The sequence below is a fragment of the Chelonoidis abingdonii genome, chromosome 2 (assembly GCF_003597395.2).
Source record: "Chelonoidis abingdonii isolate Lonesome George chromosome 2, CheloAbing_2.0, whole genome shotgun sequence".
In the NCBI taxonomy this organism is placed as follows: domain Eukaryota; kingdom Metazoa; phylum Chordata; order Testudines; family Testudinidae; genus Chelonoidis; species Chelonoidis abingdonii.
The window spans coordinates 51,279,854-51,294,730 of NC_133770.1; the positions used below are offsets into that span (position 1 = coordinate 51,279,854).

A 14,877-nucleotide genomic window follows, 5' to 3' on the forward strand; every position below is an offset into this window, starting at 1 on the left:
CGATATAAAGGGCGTTGTAGTGTGGATGGGTACAGTGTTAAATCGATTTAACGCTCTTTAAATCGATTTAAACGCGTAGTGTAGACCAGGCCTCAGACATGTGACTCTCCTTAGTGTCAGAGATAGAATCAAGATACTGGCTGTGAGTCATACATCTCAGAACACAAAGATAAATGGGGCTGAGTCAGGAGGTCTTTGACCCCTACAAACTTTTTTTACACTGCATACAGATTGGAATCCCGTAGGTCATCCTCTGGCTGAATGCTGACTGTAGGGAAAGGAGCCTGTGTGAGTCTCCCTATCCATCTGTTCAAGCCCATTTTGAGAACCACACAGGAAAATACAACATAATTTTCTGAAACCCAGGTTGTACAGTTTATTTTAGGGTGAATTCCCACACTCTCCCAATTTAACAGCCTTTGGAATGCACATCTGGGAAGATGTGACCTTTGGAACAATATTGAGCATGCTCTATTAATAATGTCATTGTTAATATTATTTAACAATGAAAATCATATATTTATGTAATAAACTTACAAAACATGTTAAAATGTGTAAAATGATGTTTTCCTAGAAAAAGGAGCTTATGAGGTAAAATATTCAAAAAAGAATTCACTGATGCATAAAATACTATTCAACTTTCATTAATTAGAACTTGAAATAGACCACTTGAAAAGCTAATCAATCTTTGGAGAGCCTTTACAAGACAGAGAGATTCTTACTGCAGTTAAGGAACTCCTTTTTAAAGCCTGTCCAGATCAAAGAGGCATTTCTCACCTTTAAAAACCCTTTGCAAATCTCCCAGTTACTAAAGATGCCTTATGCAAAAGATTTCTTCCCAAGAAAATTAATCTTTTCAGAACTTGCAAGCCAAGCTGTTATAGCCTGAAATGGTTTAATGTAAAGATAGAAACCTACTATTTACTTTCTATTGTATCTAGAAATTTCATCCTTTGGATGTACTGTAGCTTCAGTAGGAGAAATTAATCGATCATTAAGGGCCTTTTGAAAGAACACTGTATGTGGGTGGGTCCTTATTTGGCAGGCCACAAGAAAAGGAGTTTTTGCCTCTATAGGGAGCTGCCTCTGCAGTTGGCAGCAGAGAGGGAAGAAATAGAAAGTTTACCTGGATGGAGTAAGGAGGAACAGGAAGTGGCTGGAGCAGGTGGGGGACATTGCTCTTCCAGGTGACAGGGGAGAGGGAGTATTTATACCCAAAACAGTTTCATAAAATCTCTCTCTCAGCCAAAATAATTGAGGATGCCTCCTTGTGATGGGTGTCCCGTGCAGGTACTCATGGATGGGGTATGGTTATTAGATAAAATGGATTGGAAGGGGATTTAGTGGAAAGCAGGAAACTGGTGTAAGATCTAAAGTACCAGTTGCTCTGGGGTAAGTGACTGGTCTCTTGGGCCTGGCAGCAACCTGATGTGGTGGTGTGATTTTTGGTGTAAGTCAGCAATCCTCAGCCGGGGGTCTGTGGCCCACTTGGTGTCTGTGAACCCTTTCAAGAGGACCACAGGGCTTAAACACAGAGCCCAAGCCCTAGTGTCCCCCATGGGGCTGGACCCATCAACACCCCCCCTCTCCCAAACCGCACCACAAGAGCATGACAATCTCGGGGTAGCTCCACACCTCCCCCCCCATCTCCTCTCCCCGCCCCCTGGCCAGGTCGGAGGCAGTAAGCCAGAGCCAGACAGTCTGGGGCAGCTGCTGCTCTGGGTCGTGTCATGGACCAGGCAGTGGCAATGTTCCCTCCTCTCCTGCTGGTGCCCTGGGTTGAAGCTACTTCTCAGTTCCCAGTCCGCTTTGCTCATGCAGCCGGTAAGAGCTGCCAGGGTGAGGAGACCTGGCTCCGTGGCTGGCAGAGCTCTTGTGGAACAGGGACCACAAGGGAGTCCTCCAGGCACACAGCCCATAGTTACTCTCCCTGCACCCTGAGCTATACTCTCCCTGCCCTTTGAGCTACTCCCAAGCCCGCACACGGCCCCTGGCTACTTTCTGCCTGCACCCTGAGCTACCCCCTGCCCACACAGCCACTAGCTAGCCTCTCCCTGTACCCACAGCCACCCCTGTGTGCACACAGCCCCAACTACCCCCTCCCTGCACCCTGAGATTCCCCTGTGCCTGCCACACAGCCCCAGCTATCCGCTCCCTGGCCTCTTGAGCTACCCCCTGCCTGCACACAGACCCTAGCTGCAGCCTTCCTGCACCCTAAACTGTTTTCAAACTTTTTGAGCTAAGTCTCATACCTTTGAGTTGTAATTTTTGGTTGTGTGCCCCCTCCCCGCTAACCCGGACAGGGTGGGTGGCCTGCTGAGGTGAGTCAGGGAGAGGAGGTGGCGCTCCCTCCCTGGACCCTGCCATGTGGAGGTGGCTTGAGTCCTGCTGGCTCCTGCCTCCCCAAAATAGAAGTCAAACTACGCATATGTCCAAGGCCCCTGGCCTGAGGATCCCACGCCCCCACTGGGCCCTGGAGTTTTTATAGTATGTTGAGAGGGGCCTCAGAAAAAGGTTGAGAACCACTGGTATAAGTGACCTCTTACCACAAAATCCAGTTTGTCTGAGTGGCAAGATAGACTGGAGAATCTGAGGAGACTGTCTGTGACTCCATGGTTAAGACTGGTATCGTAATCCAAGAGTTCACATTTTTTACTGTCTTGCTGAAATCTAATTATAGAACATACCACCAGGATGTCTGCCTGGTTTCTGACTATCTGCCCTGAAGCAGACACTCACGGTTGTGAGTCGCTCCAAAGAGCATGAGGACGTTATCACAATTTCTGTGCTACTAGTAACATAGTATTGTACTACTGGTTTCCTTACAATAATCTTAATATAGCTACTATTTTAGGGGAATTAATGCGGTACTGACTAAGTTGCTTCCACAGCACTGCAGAGAAGATTTTATTACTTTTGACAATAGCATCAATACTTTGAGCAATGACTGCTTTCTTCATGGTTCTAGTGGTATTGTAAGGCTTTCTTGACAGTCCTACTAATGTGAAGGCTATGGATTGTTCTGCCAAGAAAACATGTGATGAGTTTAGATTCTTTGAGGAAGCATGTGAACTCTAGGCTTAAATCCAAAGCAAAAATGTGCCAAGACGCCATCTGAAACTCAATGTGTCTACAACTGGAAAGCCATCTCTGATGTGATTATGGAGATTTGTTACACAAAGAAGGCATTCTAGACTGCAGTATGGGTTTAATTGTTTCAGTCTTATTATTTTTACTTCTTTTCAGTCAGTATTTCCAAAGACAGAAAATATAATGTTTCCTCTATATAATTCCATGGTACGCCCACATCTTGAATACTGCATGCAGATGTGATCGCCCCATCTCAAAAAAGATATTGGAATTGGAAAAGGTTCAGAAAAGTCTAACTAAAATGTTTAGGGGTATGGAGTTTTTGCCATATGAGGAGAGATTAAATAAGGCTGGGACTTTTCAGCTTGGAAAAAAGACGACTGGGAGAGGATATGATTGAGGTCTATAAAATCATGACTGATGTGGAGTAAGTAAGTAAGTGTTGTTTACTCCTTCTCGTAACACCAGAGCTAGGGGTCACTCAATGAAATTAATAGGCTGTGGATTTAAAACAGAAGGAAGTATTTTCACACAATGCACAGTCAACCTATGGAACTCCTTGCCAGAGGATGTTGTGAGAGCCAAGACTATAAGAGGGTTCAAAAAAGAACTAGATAAATTCATGGAGGATAGGTCCATCAATGGCTGTTAGCCAGGATGGTGTCCCATGCCTCTGTTTGCCAGAAGCTGGGAATGTCAGGCAGGGGATGGATCACTTGATGATTACCTGTTCTGTTCATTCCCTCTGGGGCACCTGGCATTGGCCACTGTCAGAAGACCAGATCCCGGGCAAGATGGATACTGACCCAGTATGGCCGTTTTTATGTTCTCGTTCTTAGTTCAGAAATGTTATAAAGTTGAATTGAAAGTTTAATTGAGGAATGTATGCCTAAGAAATAAAAAAGATATATTAAATGAGGGGGAAGGGAGGAGAGATGGGGAGATTTTTTTTTCCAGTTGTGTAATTAAAAAAATAAGCGTGGAGTGCATTTAGTTTTAGAAGAAGTGGAGTCAATTATGTTGCTCTGTCAGCTGATAGATTGCTAGGTGGGAACAACACAGATTCCCCTAACAGTGCCATTTAAGCTACAGTCATTTTCTTTTACATGTTCTTCAGGAGCTAAACTTTAAAAGTTGTATCAGTGACATTTTTAAAGCAGTTGCTGCCATTGTTATTAAATATTATTTAATAACATTTGCTGCACATTTTTTGTAGTGTGTAAAAGATCTCTCTACCATCAGGTCTGATGAGGAGCAGCCTTTGTTCTGACGTTTGATCTCTGACTTCTATTAAGAATTCAAATATAAAAGTTGAATGTGAATTTTTAGACATTAAATGGACAGCTCAGCTACAGAGTCAGAGTGTGGTGAATTTAGCCACGGCCCTGCCTTTGGCTTTCCCTGCCCCTTGTGGGGTTGATAGCCTTGAGCAGTCCTTGCATGTGGCAGCGGTTGATTAGCATCTGAACAGAGCTGCAGTCAGGGAAGGCTTCTTGTGACCTCTCTGTTTTGGTGTTGATCTGGTGCACACATTGATATTTATCATAAATATTCTTTTGCTACCTAATTCTGCCTTCTCTTGTTGAGCATTTGTAAAGACAGAAAAAGGGAGAGAGTGAAATTGTGTGTGTGGTGTGGTTGTGGTGGGGGTATGGTGTGGAGTTTCCTTTATTTAAAGTAACAAATGCAACAATAGATACAGTATTTATCTCCAGCACTGTATATTTCTTCACTACTGCCACAGTGGGGCAACTAAGTGAACAGAGGGATTATCTAAATAAAGCATAGGGTCACAAAATCTGAACAGCTATCTCCATCTTTCTGACTCTATAGCTCTACAGAAGGCCTCAGTAATTCCTAATTAACTTAAAAGCCATCAATATTTATATTGACTGACAGGTAAACAAATTCAATAAACATACTTCACTTACCGTAGCATGTGAAAAGTTTGTATGTGTATACACAGACACATAGATATTAAACATGTCATACAATAGAGTTGAAATGTTAAATTTGTCTTAATTGTACCATAATTATGCCATTCTGTAATCTTAAAATTTAAAGTACAGCATAATCTTTAATTTTATATGTAAATAGTTTTTCATATTAGCAGTAGTCAGCTTCAGCTTTGGTTTTGTGTGTGCAAATTGGACCCTCAGGAAAAAACATCAGAGTTGAGATTAGATACAAGTTACAGTTAATCACAGTAGTTCCTGTGTGTTCTACTTTTATAAGTATTTGGAGATCTTTACTGTTTAGATGGAGCAATGCTTGATTGGAACCATATGTTTGTGTGTTTAATTATTGAAAGGAGTAGAATGAGTCAGTCCTTCTAAAACATGTACTGCATTTATAACCACATATGGTAAAAATGAGTTAGTTATATTCAGAATTGGTTTTCAGTCCTTAGCAGACTGTTTGATGAATAAAAAAGTGCTAATTTAAAAACCTGAACTTTGAGGGGAGGAGGGGAACATTGCCTTAAAAATTCATTTCAACCAATGTAATAGAAAAAGCCATAAAAATGGATACATATAGCAGCTATTTTCTTAAGTTAACCATCTTTTCTGGAATGGATAGTTGATCAGTACTGGCATATTTTCAAAGGTTTTCAACACATACTCCAATGAAGACTATGACAGGAGAAATGATGAAGTTGACCCAGTGGCTGCATCAGCTGAATATGAACTTGAAAAGCGTGTGGAAAAACTGGAGCTTTTTCCAGTGGAACTAGAAAAAGGTATGCATTCTGAGCACCACTTGCAATTTCTCTAAACTGATGTGCAAATCTTTAAAGGGATTTCTGCATTTGCTTAGAAGGCATAACTTTAATTCTCGAGGAACCGTTGCAAATCTCTTGGCTCTTCAGACTGAAAAATATTCAATAATATTATTTAAAGAACCAGCTTGAGGACAATAGTTCTGTATTTCTGTAAGAATGTTGTTTCCTGTAGTTCACCTTACACGTTAATTGACATGATTTTTCATATTAACTTTTCATTCTCCTCTGGAACATTAGCCATCTTGCCTAACTGTAGTAACCTTTTCCAAATGGCAAATGTAATATTATATATCTGTGGTGTGTTATTAAAACTGCAGAAAATTAAGAGTCTCACCAAGGAAATACTAAAAATGGGTTGATCACATGAAAAAATCAAAAGAAAACAAAAGCCGTATGCAAATGTACTACTTTAAATGCCAAATTACTTTAAAATCAAGCATATATTGCTGCTTATACTTGTCTTCTCCACAGATGAAGATGGACTTGGCATCAGTATTATTGGAATGGGAGTTGGAGCAGACGCAGGCCTTGAAAAACTGGGAATATTTGTCAAAACAGTAACAGAAGGTGGGGCAGCCGAAAGAGATGGCAGGTAAACTAGATCCAGTGTTTGGAATCTTCCTCAGCATTGGTTATTGTCGATATTGATTTTTGTAGAAAATAATTTCTGGTGGTTTGCATGTGGCAAAAAGTTGTGGCTGTAATTTTATAACTAGAAATTTGAGTTAGTGTTATGGCCCAAATGTTCTCATCTGGGTACCTAAAGGTAGGCTTCTAAATTGGCTTCAAAGAGAATTTTCGATGATCGGTATCTATGAAAAAATGTTCCTCAGCAGCATTTTCCTAGTTTTTCCTGTGCAGTTTTGTGCCCTTGAGTTCCTCATTTCTCACTTAACATGCACTTTTTGAAAATCACTAGTGCAGAGTGATCTTCAGTATTATAAATTCTTCTTTGAGTGATTGCACACGTGCATTCCAGCTCTCGATAACTTTACTCTTTTTGCAAGGTGGTGTCAGGAAATAAATCAATGGTGATGTGGCACATCCAGTCGATAAATGGTTGATGCAAACAAAAGTGCTTTTACTGAAAGCTTTTACTTTATTTAGTCTCCATCACTTACATATGTCTGCAGCAGGTTAGGAGAGCACCGCAAATAAACCCCAGATTAGTATTTACGCAAGATCTTCAGGAGGTCTCGAGTGGATATCTGTAGACTTCTGGTGGCCTCCCTTCTGTCTTGAGAGGGATCCCAGAAATGTCTGAAGTGTCCCAAGTATTAAAATGTCCGCCGAGCTCAGACCTCTTCCCGCCTTTTATACCCAATTACATAGCTTGTTCATAAAAAACAAAAACAAAAAATCCTGCTGAGCAGAAGTTGTGTGGAGTTTTCCATCAAGTGAATTTTCCATTGGTTAACCAGATGTATTTCACATAGCAACAGTTAAAATGTTGCCAGACTTGCCATCGTGCAAAACCTCATGCTTCAGCAATTTTGAGAAGCTGAAGTCAGGAGGGCACATGGCCATGCTTACTTCTTGTGGGCATTCACTTTCCCCTCCTGTTAGTTGTGCTAAGGTTTCAGTAGCTGCTGTTTAGCTGCTTTCAGCACTAAGTGTAATAATTGGTATTCCAGCTGCTGGCAGTGGTCTAGGCATGTTACTAGGCTGTGGGCTATCAAAAATCTCCCCCCTAAAAATCCACCCAGCTCATGAACAGTTCCTGTGTTTTTCAGTAGATCAGGATCACTTTCAGTATCAAGTGTTCCCGTTCGACCTTCTTGCCTGCCCCAAGATTGTTCCTTGAGGTACTGGCAGTGGTCGCAGCTTACCTTCGATGTCTGGGCATAATAATTTTTCTATACCTCAGTGGCTGGCTACTCTAGGGCCAATCTTATAATGAGGTTTTTGACACCATAAGGATAATGAGATCTCAGTTCCTCAAGCTAGAATTGCTGCTCAACATTGAGAAATTCACTTTGAGCCTGGTACAAAGAGTGGAGTTCATAGGAGCCTCCTTAGACACTATATCAGCCAGGGCTTATCTTCCCTCCAACAGATTATCAGTGTTAGCACATCTCATCTAAAAGATTCAAAGCAGCCCACAGACATCGACAAGAAGTCATCTACAATTGCTTGGATGTATGGCAGCCTGCACCTTTGTGACGCCACACATGAGGCTCCTCCTTTGATGTTTCGGGGGCTGGTTCAGGACTGTTTATACTCCAGACAAAGACAGCCTGCACAAGTTGGTGTAGGTCCCTCATCAGGGAGATCATACTAGATTTTTGCTTTGGTCCCTTTAGTATTTGTCTTCAGTTGACTAATGCTCAGGCAGCTGAGAAAGAACTCTCTCATGTTCTTTCCAAAAGACTTCATTAATTTGAGACAGGTGTACACAGCTCTCTGAATATGGAGCAGCCTATCCCTGAATATGGAACATCTATTGTGCATCAGCTCTGGAGGTTCTTTCAACCTCATCCTTATGTGGTAATCAATAAGCATAATAATCAGAAGACCATCTTTTAGCAATAAATATGAATATATTTTGAGGAATGTTTCAAATATCCTAGAATAATTGAATAAAGATTGGGATGGGATTTCTAATATTGTAATTTTTAGATAAGAATCATACTTCAGTATTGCAGAAAAACATGGAAAATTTACTGCAACAAGTCAGCAGATTACTCTGGGTATTACTTGCCTTCAGGGAAGATGGGAAACCTGTAGCATGGGAATTCCAAGTGAGCGAGCACCACTGTCTTAATTCATGCTGCTCTAGACATAGCAGATGTTGGGTAGTTGCTATATAAAGGGCATTCTGTGGTAAATGTCATTGGCCAGTTTAACCAGAGAGCTTGTTGTAAGCTCCAGTCCAAATTAAGAATAGGATGGTAGATAGACAGAGGTAATAAAAAGTGAAGGAATCAGTGGGCAAACTAAATATCAAATACCAATACCCTTATCACATGTGATAGGATAACTGGATACTTTGTATAACTAATCTCCCAGTTTAAGTACAGGACAGGTGTAATGGATGATGTGTCATTTGAAAATATTTTTCTGATAATAAATTTACCTGAGAACAGCTTCTGAAGAGTGTGTAACAGTTCACAACTTGAAACGTACTAAATTATATCTCTGCAAAATATGAATTCACATTTTTAGGACCTAATTCTGCAACCTTTCTGATATTGAGTAGCAATTATGCAAGTTGTTCCAGCAACTTAAATTAGTTCATATTGGTGAATAAATGCTGTTACCTGTAAGTGAGGCTTGAAGAACTAGCCCTTCGAAAATAATAGAGAAACCACCAATTTCATTCATAATAAAATGCTGCTCAACTTTTTAAGTCTTTGTCACCCGTAAACCTTTCTCCCATTTGATACTTAATTTGTTCTCTCTCTCACACTCACACACACACGTGCGCGAAATAGCATGTTGTTGTTCAGATTGGTGCCAAGCTATTCAACACATCTCTAAAAGGGAGTCAGGAACAGGATGGCAGAAGAAGGAAATGCGGGGGTGAAAGAATTAAAATAACTGTCTGGAAATTAATTGCACCTGATGTAAATTAATAGCCATCCTTCATCTTCATATCTATCATAAAAATTCCTTTAATATTTAGAAAAAAGGGTGCTGTTGATTCTGCTGTTTAAAAAAAGATTTTAGGACTGAATTTTTCCTCCTGCTCTTTTGTCATTTAATGCTGATTTTGTAAAGAAAACTACCTATGTGCACCATCCAATACAAACCTGACAAAGTCATCTTGACAGTTTTATATTCAAAATCCCAGATGGATAAAGAGAGAGGAAAGAATTAAATTTATTGAAAAGGAACTCTGATTATTTTATTCTGTAATTTTAACATACCATTAACATGTTACCTCTACATCTTTTATTAGCACTTTTATTCCATTTTTACATATTAAGGCCTGAGTTTCAAAAGGTCAGATACAAAATGATGCTAATATACGTAAGCACGTTTGCCTAATTTCTGTATAGTTCCATGTGGAAATTGTGAATTTCCGCTTGCAAATGGCCAGCTATTTGACAAACTGGCCATTTTTGCACAAATAACAGATTTGCATGTGGAATCATGTTAATTGCAAAAGCAGTTTTACCAAGCAAAAATGCACATTAATCTCTTTATGGACTGGCCTTTTGACAAAACAGTTATCAATTACATAGAAAATCATATTAGTATTGCTTATTTTGGTAGTGTCTCCAGGGTCAAGGGTTCTTTCCAAACATAGAATAAGACATGACTGGAAAATAAACGTGATTACTCTTACATGTGCATATATAGGAATACTTAGTTGGCATCATATAGGAAATGTCCTTTTGGATGGCACATATTACGTATTTGGAGGATTAAGAAAACAGAAATAAGAGATGGAAATAAATTAGTAAGCAGCAAAGAAAAGAAATACAGAGAGAAGTAAAAACCAAAGTGGGCTAATGGACAAAAAGACTGTCAAAATCTGTCAATCCTTTTTATATTATTGAAGTATGTTCAATGTAACGGCAACAGTTACATGTATAAAAATGATATACAGTTCTGAAGGGGAGAGGGGGGCAAGTGGGGTTGCAAAGATGCAGTTTGTAGGCTTCCACAAAAGCAATATTTTCAAAATTTGCTATCTCCAGCTGGGAAATAATCCAGTGATCCATAGTTGGTCCACAGTAACAGTATGAACTTGGAAGTTACCAAAGTAGCTCCAAGGAGCTATTTATGTTCAGCAGTATAATCCAAAGAGTTGGAAGATATTATTCAAAATGCATGTAGAAATGTGAGGTGTTATGCCAAAGCTGAGAGTGAAATTATTTTTAGTACTCCTTCACAAAATATAGTCTCTGATTTGCATTACTGGAGCATGTGATTCTGAGGTCCTATGGAAAACTTCCATTATTAGGTATTTATGCTCAGGAAAAAGTGCCATTTTTAAATATCTTGACTTAAAACAAGAAGTTTTCATCTGCTCTGTTTCTGTTGGTTCTTTTTAAATCTGTGTTATCTGATATAGTAGTTCACACACAGATGCTGAAAATACGTTTCGGTTACTATTTTTATATCCTTTTTTATTTGAAAAACTTTTGGACTTTGTATGTTTCTAGCAGAGCTGAATTTGATATGGCTCTCTTCCCTCCACGTACCTTTAATAAATGATGATGCTGTCTCTGCCCTAGGGATGCATGTTGTGTGTATTCCAGAACAAAAAGAGTAGCAATTCATTTTTTTTAACTTTGTCACATGGAGCAGTAGATTGTGTTATAAATAGATGTTTAAAATCTAGGAGATTCTTCCCCTGGTAAAACAATATAAGGCCTTATCCTTCATTCCTTGTACACCCAAGACTCCCTTTCAGGTAATTGAGAATTTCTGGTATCCAGGGGATGCAAGATCAGACCTCTTAAAGGTAATTTTAAAGACTAATTTACCCTATCTGAAATTTAGGCATAATCTGCTGAGCAGTGGCCTTTTAGATACATTATAGATTATTAAAATATTCTTTTGCTCTAAAGAATACTCAGTTTTCAAGTAGCATGAAATACTAAAACTGCAGTTTACATTGTTCTTCAAGATTGCTTAGAAAAGTACAATGTGTAAGTTATTCAGGTAACTCAAGGTATGTCTACACTACAACCACTATAGCAACATAGCTCTGATGCTTCAGCTGTGTCACTGTAGTACCCTAGCTGACACTTCCTACGTCAGTGGAAGGGGTTTTCCCCACAGTGTAGTTAATCCACCTCTCCTAGAGTTGGTAACCAGGTCTACGGACAAATTCTTCCATCAGTTTAGCTGTGTCTACGCTCTGGGCTAGGTTGACCTAACTACGGCATACAGTCCTGAGTGATGTAGCTAGGTCACTTTAACTTTTAAGTATAGCCCAGGTCTGAGTTTAGTTTTGTAATGTTCTAAATTCAGCAATTTGTTTTACCTGTGATTACGTACAGTACTACTGATATGGAGGATGGAGGAATGTAATTACTCATAATACTAAGATTGTCTAAAGTTGTAATTATGAGGTATCTGTACACAGGCAGTGACATAATTTTGTATTTTTTTCCTTGCTGTTGCTTCCAGTACTCAGCAATATTAAATAGCAAAGCACGCTTTGCCCCACTTCAGGAATGCATTTAAGCATGTGCTTATATACCAGTGAAGTCAGCCCTTTCCTGAATTGGGGTCTCTAGCACACACAAATAAGCTTCATAATGTTGTATGGATGGTATTTACCTCAGTTTGTTTTATTTTGGTAAAATTCCAAACATTTTTTTAAAAGCTACAATTATTGCTTCCTTTTATGTTTTGATGAGTAATTTAGGGATGTTATTTGTTTTTCTGAAAGGATCCAAGTAAATGACCAAATTGTAGAAGTGGATGGAATCAGTCTGGTTGGCGTTACACAAAATTTTGCTGCAACAGTTCTCAGAAACACCAAAGGAAATGTCAGGTGAGTAAATAAGTTTGAAGAAGAACACACTGATGGTACTAAACATTTCAAATTATCTAGTTGCTTCCATTAGGAATATCAATTTCTTGAGGTAGGAGCAATACAAGAAAGTGGAAAGGAAGAGGGCTCTATGTCCTTTTAACCTGTGACATTGCTGCTGGGACTTCCAGCAGTGGTATAAATGATATTAATTTTTTGTGATGTGACTATGTGATAATTAAGATTAGGACTGAAACCACAGGTAGGGTCAGATCCTCAGTTGCTGTAATTTGATAAAACTTGTTTTCTTTCAAAGGATTTAAACTAGGCTCCAACCCATTGTTCACATAAGCCACCAAATAGGTGCCAGTTAGATGGAAACCTCAAGAAGAATCATTACCAATACTATCCCAGTACTAATTCACTGAGCCACCCTTTTTCCAGTACTGGCTCTGGGTTTATCCCCATATCAGATAGTTTGTCTACCTTCTTGCTATCAAATGTTTTATTCATTTGATTAGCTCCTGCTAGTTAAAAGGGATTGTTGCAAGTGTCAGTAAAATGGTGAGCAGCCTAGAAAATATTGTAAAATTCTTAATAAAAGATGTAAATTCATAATGCATAAATGTAAAATACTTGTAAGAACCATAGTACAATAATGTGATTATTTCCCTCTATTCGGCACTGGTGAGGTCACATCTGGAGTATTACATTGGGCCCCTCACTACAGAAGGGATGTGGACAAATTGGAGAGAGTTCAGCGGAGGGCAACAAAAATGATTAGGGGGCTGGGGCACATGACTTATGAGGAGAGGCTGAGGGAACTGGGCTTATTTAGTCTGCAGAAGAGAAGAGTGAGGGGGGATTTGATATGAGCTTTCAACTACCTGAAGGTGGGTTTCAAAGAGGATGGAGCTGGGCTGTTCTCAGTGGTGGCAGATGACAGAACAAGAACCAATGGTCTCAAGTTGCAGTGGGGGAGGTTTAGGTTGGATATTCGGAGAAACTTTTTCACTAGGAGGGTGGTGGAGCACTGGAATGGGTTATCTAGGAAGGTGTGGAATCTCCATCCGTAGAGGTTTTTAAGGCCTGACTTGCCAAAGCCCTGGCTGGGATGATTTAGTTGATGATGGTCCTGCTTTGAGCAGGTGCTTGGACTAGATGACCTCCTGAGGTCTCTTACAAACCTAGAGGTTTGAGTTTTTACATTGTTGCTATTTTTAAGCTTAAAATACTGAGTTTTCGCAGACAGACTGGCTAAACACATCAGTGTCACAACTGGATAAAGAGGATTTAAAAAAATAATATACATATTTCAATGAAAATATTTTATAAGAATATACATGCACACTTACACAAAGCTTATGCCATTAGCACCCCTTCTTACTAATGCAGGTATCTGCTGAGGAGCAGGGATGGGATAGAATTCGGTAGAACACGCTTTCTGATTTTGCCTCATTTAAGAAAACTGTATGATAAGGACCCTCCAGTTTCCTCAGTTATAATTATGTCCAAGGTTCCATTGTCCATCTCACAGGGAAGCTCAGAAATGTGTGAAATGTTATTGGCCAGGCTGCTTGGGATCAGGAGACTGAGAAGATTTGCCAAGCTCCATCATGAAGTCTGTGACATAGATATCACACACAAGTACTGGTTAGGCCCTGGCCAGTTGCATTGTTTTATGTTCTGCTTACTTCAGTGCACTGTGTTTGCTTTTAATTACTGAAAGCTAGACAGGTTCCTGAAACCCTCCCCTAACATTGCTCTTAGTGTAATGCCTTTTGAAGGTGAATCTCAGGATGCCAAAGGTTACTATCAGCTTGAAAATGCGGCTCTACCATAAACACAAACATTTGCTTATAAAGTAGATTGGATCAATCAAATCAATCAAAGATAATGTCAATCAAAGGTCAATCAAATGATCAATCAAAGATAATGTCTCTTAAAAACGTTATTCATAAAAAAGGATTGCATATTTTGCTGTCATTTTTATTCCTTCTTATGCATGCAGAAACCATGTCCGCTGGCTGTGTTGTAAAGGAAAAAAAAATCTGTTTTATGGCAGAACCTGTCTCCTGTTTCAGTTGCTGTGACACAGTAGTAGCATTACAGAACAATCTCTCATCCTCCCTCTCTTTTGTGGACAAACGTTCACTCCATCCCACATACCCTCTCTGGGGCCTTAGGAGAGCTTATGAGGATCATCTAGGACAGGACTCCTCTCCTTTCCACAGCTATTTGTGCCTGGCTGCTGTAAGTATAGGCAAGATTAATGCTGGCATTTGAGCATCATCACTTCCTTAGCAGCTGCCATTAATGATTCACATCACTTGCGGGGGGAGGGGAAAGGTTGAGTGCTGAGACTCCCGTGCAGGTAAAGAGAGTCGATATTGTTTCTGATTCCTACCTTCAGCCTCTCATGTTGCCAGGGAGTGCAAGTGATCTACAACCCCCTCCTTTTCAGGAGGAAATGAGATGGGAAGCTAAGCAAAACTGCAAATGGAGACACATTGGTGAAAAAATGTGGAGGTAGAACTCCCTTGCTGTCTATTAAAGATGTTTCTGTAGC

General features: G+C 39.8%; 1 protein-coding gene across 10 annotated transcripts in view; it reads left to right on the top strand.

The window, feature by feature from the left end:
- Nucleotides 1-14,877, top strand: part of PPP1R9A (protein phosphatase 1 regulatory subunit 9A) — a 243,183-nt gene that overhangs the window by 140,292 nt on the left and 88,014 nt on the right. For all 10 annotated transcript variants that reach the window (XM_032785350.2, XM_032785349.2, XM_032785348.2 and 7 more), the window contains exons 3-5: nucleotides 5,698-5,830; nucleotides 6,344-6,464; nucleotides 12,225-12,329. In XM_032785350.2, the coding sequence (XP_032641241.1) occupies nucleotides 5,698-5,830; nucleotides 6,344-6,464; nucleotides 12,225-12,329 (359 nt within the window). The remainder of the gene's footprint in view (nucleotides 1-5,697; nucleotides 5,831-6,343; nucleotides 6,465-12,224; nucleotides 12,330-14,877) is intronic.